The 8,806-nt window shown below is 39.5% G+C and overlaps 2 protein-coding genes across 5 annotated transcripts in view; one reads left to right on the top strand and one right to left on the bottom strand.

Annotated features, from left to right (window-relative positions):
- Nucleotides 1–7,921, bottom strand: part of XRCC4 (X-ray repair cross complementing 4) — a 283,471-nt gene extending 275,550 nt beyond the window's left edge. For 2 of the 4 annotated variants that reach the window (XM_028493043.2, XM_028493044.2), the window contains exon 1: nt 7,721–7,831. The gene's annotated coding sequence lies outside the window, so the exon portion shown is untranslated. The other 2 variants (XM_024121119.1, XM_024121123.3) reach the window with 2 other exon arrangements.
- A 100-nt stretch (nt 7,922–8,021) lies between these two features.
- TMEM167A (transmembrane protein 167A) overlaps nt 8,022–8,806 on the top strand; it is a 34,403-nt gene continuing 33,618 nt past the window's right edge. Inside the window, exon 1 of the mRNA XM_007120600.3 lies at nt 8,022–8,142. Coding sequence (XP_007120662.1) covers nt 8,140–8,142 — 3 coding nt within the window. The 5' untranslated portion in view covers nt 8,022–8,139. The remainder of the gene's footprint in view (nt 8,143–8,806) is intronic.

Raw genomic sequence — 8,806 nt, 5'->3', positions numbered from 1 at the left:
TAAATAAATAAATAAATAAATGAAAAAGAAAAGTGTTTTCAAAAAAAGTGTTCTTTGACCATCAGGATAATAGTTTGTTATAGGGTACTTCTGTAAAAAAGAAAAAGTCGTCTATTAGAAATTTATTCTTACATATATAATTTAATACTTCAAAATTTAGGAGCCTATCTAAAGAAGTATGGAACTCATTATTGGTCCTAGTAAATACTCCTATCTGATAAACATTACACCAGGGATACTAGTGCATAATGCATTGGTGCATAATTGAATTTTATTATACAACAATGAATCAAAGATACTAAGGATAAAAAATCTGTTTTGTATAATCAACTGAAAAGCTGATAATAAAAATACCTAAATTATTTCAATATTTATCGGCTATACATTAATAATTTGGTCTTTGGACTTCCCTGGTGGTCCAGTGGTAAAGAATCTGTCTTCCAATGCAGGAGACGTGGGTTCGATCCCTGGTCAGGGAACTAAGATGCCACATGCCACAGGGTAACTAAGGCCCTGCACCACAACTACTGAGCTCGCATGCCTTAACTAGAGCCCGCGTGCAGCCAACTACAGAGCCCATGCACTCTGGAGCCCACGTACCACAACCAGAGAGAGAAAACCTGCACGCCACAACGAAAAAGATCCTGCATGCCTCAACGAAGATCCTGCGTGCTGCAATTAAGACCCGACGCAGCCAAAAAATAATAATAATAAAATAAATAATAAAATAAAATAAATATTTTTAAAAATAGTAATTTGGTCTTAAGGTCAAAATGTGTAAAAAATTTTAATTAAACAAAATATTCAATATGAATCATAAGTATATTCAAAGATTGCACAGAATATCCACAATAAAGAAACCAGAAGTAATAATTGTACTGAAACTTTCCAAAATTTCCCATCCTATGGCACATCATTAGACTCATGACATCTTAGATTTTTTTTATCTAACCAATATAAGTCAAATACCTATTATAGGGGCTTCCCTGGTGGCGCAGTGGTTAGGAGGGGACATGGGTTTGTGCCCCGGTCTGGGAGGATCCCATATGCCGCGGAGCAGCTGGGCCCGTGAGCCATGGCCGCTGGGCCTGCGCGTCCGGAGCCTGTGCTCCGCCACGGGAGAGGCCACAGCAGTGAGAGGCCCGCGTACCGCTAAAAAAAAAAAAAAACTATTATAGTTCCTGGCTCGTAATCAATAAACGATTCTAACTTAAATGGCTGAATTCATTTAATCTGTACCAATTTGAATGACCCTAGTTTATACTTTTCCTCCTCCATTCTCAACTGAAAAGCTCTGTATTATTAGCTGTCACTAAACATTGGTCAGAGAATGCCATCAGTGTCTTGGTCCATGCCCCACCACAATTCAGGTTAAAAGTGTTCATTCACCCAACATTTAGAGAGAATTTGTTGATTTTTGTTACCCAATACAGACTCCCTACTGGTAGCAATAAAACTTCAAGTGACCCCCCTCACACCTGCTATTCTTATCCACAGGCTATGAGCAAGCTGACGTTTGGCCCCAAGTTCCAGCAGAACACAGACCCGGGCTAAACCAACATTACATTTTAATCCCCAGTAACTGATTCAAAGATGAGCACGTGATTCAAGTTAGGACAACTAAGGCCAGTAAGGCTCAATTTCAGGACTTTTATTTGCATATAAAGGATAGATACTCTTCTCTACTGGATTTGGTGTTACCGCGCTGTAAGACTGGAGCTGTTGGGAACAAAACCAAGAGAGCAGAAAGTAGGGGTGGCCAGCAGGTCAGATCTGATTTCAGCAGTACCAGAATCTAGATATAACTGAATGTTTTAGGTGTGAGGCCAAGAAATTCCTTTTTCCTTAAGCTACCTGTGTCAGTCTTCGGAATCAGGCATATTTCAGGAAGAATCTTCATTGTCATTCATTGGTTATGTGAATTATCTCAAAGTACGTGCAAAACAGTTGTTAAGTAAGCAAATGTATATACTCCATCAGTTGTGTAAGTACACACTTTAGGAAACACTCTATTAAACATAATATTCTATACCAAACAGGAAGTTTTACATTTTCAGCTTTATATGCTTCCATTCTTATCAAATCCAAAACACATGGCATTTCAAAAACACTGGGACTTTGTTGTCATTACATAATAAATAACCAGTAAACAGGTGGTTCAAGAAGACAACTGGTAAATATTTTGCATAAGACACTAATGATTCTAGAAAAAAAAATCATATGTCTATTCAAAACAAAGGTTCAAGTCTTGATTACAGGGCAAAAAATGTTTCCCAAGTTTTAAAAATCACTAATTAATATTATAATGTTTTCTCCTTAAAACTCAACATCTTACCTCAAAATATTGGCAAAGCCTCCCCAAAAGAGGGATCTAGTCAACTTAAATTTTAAAACTGTGTTTTTGCTTCTGTCTTTAATACACTGAAAATAGACCAAAAGCCTTTTATGAACCTCTGAGCAAAGTTTCTTCATGTCTATCAAGTTATTTATAGAAACAAATGTAGCTTCTACAAGAATATATGACCTCAATTGTACTTTGGATTCACTGTTCACAATATAAACATAACATTACAATATGGTAACATGATTAGATTACGGTACAAAAGCCATCAATCTTTGCTATCAGAAAAGAGAAGCAATGAGAGGACCAGTCCCAATACCCATGGTTTATGCTCTTCTAGGACTGCTTGGACTATTATTATTCTAAGAATGTTAAGTTTAACCTTCTAGAAGTCTGCAAAACAGATGTAACGTTGTTTGTGTGGTTCCAATGACTTGATATAAAGGTTTCAATCATCTATTTTTCACCAAGTGCTCTGTTATATTACAGTGATATTATTATGGGAATTAACAGTGGTGACCTGTGATACTCAACCAAACATATTGACTTTACTTGCTCATTACCCTACAGATTTTCTTCTGAGACATAGTTTTCAGATAATAACCAGGACAAATTTCTTCATTACAGTTAAACTTCAGAAACGTATGTTTTCTCTATTGCTAAATTCTCAGAGCACAAACTTTTGGTTCCCAAAAGTAATATCTAAGGCATGACGAGCCAATTTCTGTAAGAATAATGCTTAAAATGAAGAGGTTGGTTCCTAATCACAATATTATGGCAAGATTGGTTTTTATTCATTTTAGAGATGAGTATCACAGCACCACTAATTTACAAAGTTATAAATTGCAACCATGCTGTAATTTTTAAAAAAACACTTAAGTTAAACCTACATATAGAACTATATTAATATACTATATTATACATGTATCTACCTACAAATTACCAAAGAAGCATCAATAAATTTTTTAAATTTAACTTTTGAAGTGCCCTAAAGTTTAGACAGATGTTATCCTATTTTCTCTGAGATTTTTCTCTGAGCAGCTGTTCATTTGGACATGCTCCTTATTTATTGATATACTGTGTTCAATGCTAGGGTCACATTTCTTAAACAGGAACTTGGCAACTTCCAAATTCTATGGTAAATATTGACATATCTCAGCATGTCAATATTTATACTGTCAGGACACTTTGATGAGTCTCTTCAACAATGGCTGCATCTTATTTCTTGGCAGCCACTTGTTTCTGTTCCAACTGAGCAAGATCTTTCTTTATTCACTAAAATTCTCACTAACTGTTCAGACAAAATTACAAGTAAGCTAATAGCATCCTCTCACACAAAGACCAGATTGAACTCCTTGCTTATTTCAACATTTTGGTCACTTCTGCAGGGTTAGTAAAGCTCAAAGAAACAAGGCACAAATTCAGGAGTGTACTCCAAGTAATACTTGTTTTTGACTGCAGCGATTCCAAGCCTAATCATCATTTTCAACCCCATTGCTAAGGGTGAAAGCCACCGAAGCCTTTTCAGAATTTATAGAATTAAATTATTTCCTTTTTTGTTAGTCCTAAAAACTAGACAAATTTATAAAAGATTGGTTTACAAACTGCAACAATGATGATGACATTCAGAGAGAAGTTTGAATCCAGAATGCCTGTCATAAAAGGTAGTTGGAAAGTCTGGCTCATTATCTAGAATTAAACAGTGTTTTATACGCAAAGTTAGTGTACCTAACTTTTGTGCCAAGTATCAGAAATCATGTTAACAAACTAACCATCATTAACTCAATCTTAAGAGCAAATTTTCATCATTGGGAGAAAATCTGTGCACTACCTTGTAAATACCCTGGGATTTCCCAATAGCACAAAAGCAAAAGTTTAATTTAAAGCTATTGGCAATACTGGCATCTAGTAAAAGCATGAATGCCTCATCAACAGTTTGGAATTCTCACACAGATATTTTCTTTTGGGCAACGAAAGTCTCAGTGGTGTTTTTCTTCCAGAAAGAGCCCAATTTTATCAATATTAAAAATTTGCTGACTATAATAACCTTCTGTTCACTGATTTCTGCCAGTGTTTTAGAAAAAGACACAACTCACTTTCTCATCAGCTTCACAATGGACAAGGAACACACTGCCCAGGGCTATAAAATGCATTAATTACCTCCTACAAGTACAAAAAGAACTAGCTTGAAGATAGCCACCTTCTTCCTTGAAAACAAGGTATTGTAAATAAAGCATTGATTTTATACTCAGAAGACCCAGATTGAAATCAAAACTCTACAGCTTCGTAGCTGAGTGACTTTGGTCATGCCATTAATGCATTAAAATGTTCACTGACTACATCCTATGTACCAAGCTTTCATATCTCAAAGATGAGTAAGACATACCCCCAGCTCTCTGGTGAGATAGAAACACCCAAACAGGATTATTATACAAGCTTGTAAAGTGCAGAGGCAGGGTGGGAGCTCGTCTGAAAAGTAGCACGTTAACCAGCCTGAAATTTCAGGGGAGGCTTCCTTGAGTTATATCTGATATAAATCTTAAAAGGTGGAAAAGGTTTAGGAGTGGAAGGAAAAACATAAGGAAACACATTCCAGGCAGAAGAAGCTGCACGAGCAAAAGCTTAGAGACAAGAAATAGCAATGATATATGGAAATGAAAAGTTCACAGTTTCAGACTGACTGCTGACACTAGCAAGAGCATTTGGGGGAGCAATAGCCATGTTGAAGGAATCTCAAGAAAGAACAGTAGAAGGGAAATTGGGACTTGGAGCATAGAAACTCCTTAAAGGATTTTTGCTCAGAGGAGCAAATAAATGGGGTTGGAAGTAGAAGTAGAGAAAAGTTAAAAGAAGCATTTCTTTTTTTTTTTTTTTTTTTGCGGTACGCGGGCCTCTCACTGTTGTGGCCCCTCCCGTTGTGAAGCACAGGCTCCGAACGCGCAGGCTCAGCGGCCATGGCTCACGGGCCCAGCCGCTCCGCGGCATGTGGGATCCTCCCGGACCGGGGCACGAACCCGTGTCCCCTGCATCGGCAGGCGGACTCCCAACCACTGCGCCACCAGGGAAGCCCAAAGAAGCATTTCTTAAGGTGAAAGAAATAACATGCAGGTCAATCAAAATTTTATGGGTCTTAATCTAAGAGCCATGGGGAAAGAGAATTTAAAAAGAGAGAGAAAAAAAGGACAAAGACGAACACTAGATAACAAAGAACTTCAACCTCAGTCTATGGAGACTAGTTGAGGATCAAAGAAAACGAGTTAAGTAAAACCATTGTCTTTTAATATACGTGAATATCATTGAATGAGGGAAAAAAAGGAAGTTAGATAAAAGGAAATAATCAACGCTATCAATACTAGACACTAAGTAGAGAGAGAAGAGGGAAGAAAGTGGTCTGGTGGTATAAAAGCGATACCAATTTAATTTTAAAAACCATTAATTTAAAAAATCTTTTATTGAGTGCCTAACATGCAAGTCAATCAGCCCTCCACCATTATCCCTCCCTTCAAAGAGTTTTTAATTCAGTGAAGAAAGCAAGCCAGGCACACAACAGGCAACCCTTACTGAGTGCTTAGTGTATATCAAATACCTGGCTAGATGACTTACTTGTAAGAACTCATTTAATCCTTACAATACTGGGGAAGCCTATGCATTCTCTCCACAGAAAAACATAAATACATACTATTTTTGCATACAATCCTACTGAACCCATGAAACCAAAGTTAAAAATACTCTTCTGGATGCAGGAGAGACAATAATTTTTGAAGAAGAAAATGATAGAGTCAGATTTCATTTTTAGTAAGTAAGAAAATGATCCAAGATAGTTTGAAATGAGAATCCAGAACAGAGCTATGGAAAGTAGACTTTTGAAACAGCAATGTAAGATAGTACTTACATTAGTTCACTGGCAGCGAAAACCAAGAGCAGGGAGTTTATGTGCTTAATGACCATACAACTCAATTACCACCTCCCTAGAGGTCTTGCCACACATCAGATTAACTTTGTTTGCTGTGATACATGAAAAACAAACTACACACTTACGTATGTTCAGCCTTATCTATCGCTATTTGGGCTCCTCTATGGGTAACTTTAAAATAACTGACATTGTTCTTTCCTATTTTGAAGCTGAAGTACATAAGAGCCCATGGCCTAAAATTAATTCAAATCCATAAATATAGTAAATCAATTGTGATCTCTAACAACTTCAGTTTCCTGGTGCACTTCAGGTATTACATATTACCCTAAGCGTTCCTAAAGATGAAGACAATCTTCACATGAAAGCAAAATGTCTGCAGACACAGTTACTACTTTAGAAGCCAAGCTTGATGAGTTGCACAACATAATTTCCATAACTAAGCCAACGTTATTTAATTTGAATGGCAAGACTTGCAAGGTATACTCTAAAGCAATCACAAGCCAGAGCATTATGGCTTGTTTTTTGATAGGAGGAGGGTACAGTACGTTTTTATACATTTCTTATTCCCCTCTTCCCCATGCCCATTAAATTTCTGGAAGGAACAGGGCATCTTTATTCCTCTGCTGCACTCTCATGATCCCATGAATAAAGCTCAGTTAAATACTTACTAAATTTGCGTATTTGACCAACTCTTAACAATTCAATAGATTCAAAAGTAAAGTTAGTTATAGTTTAAAAAAAAAAAGAAAACGTGTTGGGCTGTAGCCAACGATGTAATCACAGATAGGAGAAACCCAAATGTTCTAATCACTGTGTTGCCCTAAATACAGAAGGGTCTCATAGTTTGGCCAAGAACAGCACATAAATCAACACCTCATGTGCGTTTCCTTTCCTCTTTTTCTCTATCCCACTTTAAGTCAAAGCATTAAAAAACTGGTAACATTCTAAAAAGAATCTCGGGGTGGTGGGGCATAGAGCCTTACCTAATGGGATTATTAAAATTAGAGAAAGCTAAATAATAATACTACTGATTAAAAGAAAAAGTTGGCATGTTATTGATCTTGCAGCTGGACTCCTCTGGAGTACCTAATCAACTACCGAACTCAGGAAACGCAGTTCCTTTCCATTTGTTACCACAGAAAGTTCTTTCCTGACCCCAACGGGCCTAGTACGTTTCAGCCCCAGATGGAACCCATTTACAATTTACAAAAAGCTGGGGACTGGAAGAGAGAGAACGCCGTTAGAGAAATGATCCAACACCTTCTCAACACAACCCACCAAATTCAAGTGTCCTCCTAATCCCACAACTTTACAGGGCATTTCAAAGGCGCTTTACATTCCAAAGAATCTCTCAGGTGCAAAGAGAGAAACTGAAAAGGGAGCCCAGGAGATGAACGCCCTGCGTGTAAGCCCAGGGAACCCAGGTGTTCCCGAAGAGTCCATAAACAGAAGGGCCAAAAGCTTACACATCGGGGGAGGGATCCAAGCAGGAAAAAACTTGCGCGCTGCGGAGTTCTACAAAGCTAAAAAAGAAGAGACAAAAAAAAAAAAAAGAACTGGACTACCGAGGCAGTCGCCACTTCCGGACCCTACCTGTCAGTAACTCCACTTCCGGTCTCCTCCAAAAGGCCCGCTCCCACAGGCAGACATCCAGCAGCCAATGAGAGCGTCATTTGCTTCCGCGGGGCTGAATGACGTCATTTACACCCCGCCCTTTCCGGTAGAGAGGAGCCTATCGTAGAGTCTGAGACGCGCGGCTCAGGAGGAGGTACCCTGACAAGCCCAACCAGACCGCGGTAGGAGCGAGAAAGGCAAGTCGGGCCTGCACGCCTCTTCCGCCCAGGGCCCGGAAGGGTGATGTGGCTGGGGTTTCGCCGGCCTCAATATGGTAAGAACCGGGGCTTCGGGGTCGCGGCTGAGCTTTGTGAAGGGGCTGCGGGCCCGCACAAGGGCTGGAGGGTTGGGCGGCGATCCCGGGTCCCCGGCTAGGGAACCCTGTCACTAACTTGATTTTCCCGGGCCTCGGAGGATGCACAGGCCCGGGAGCCATGTGGCCCCTCCACGTCCAACCAGGGAGAACCAGGGTCGGCAGCCCAAGAAAGACCCCGGGGCCGCGGAACCCCTCCTCACACGCCGAGGCCACTTTCCTGACTTGTTTCGAAGAAGTGCGCTGGTTTGGTTTAACCCATCGGTTACTTAGACTCTTTGTGGTCATTTTGAGTCATTAGAGCTGCCCGGGTTTGCGCTTGTTATGTTGCGGCGCCTTATCTCTCTGCGGGCCTGATCCAGGTTTTTATTTCCCTACTGTCAAATAAACCCCAAGTGCTACACCTTAATTTTCACATGTTGAATTAGTGGCCTTTTAGGTCCCTCCAACTCCATTCTCTCAACTTTAGAGATGCTACTTTATGAGCTATATTTTAATGATTGGAGTTGTCTGCGGAGGTGGCTTCTCTTCTAGGAGCTTAATGTGCTTGGAGTGTGTCTGACCTCGGGCCTTCCTCCCCTTCCACACATTAAGAAGGTTTTATGTGTTACTTTGTCTTATTGCA

Source organism: Physeter macrocephalus, chromosome 8 (genome assembly GCF_002837175.3).
Source record: "Physeter macrocephalus isolate SW-GA chromosome 8, ASM283717v5, whole genome shotgun sequence".
Classification (NCBI taxonomy): Eukaryota; Metazoa; Chordata; class Mammalia; order Artiodactyla; family Physeteridae; genus Physeter; species Physeter macrocephalus.
This window is presented reverse-complemented; position numbering and strand designations above follow the sequence as displayed.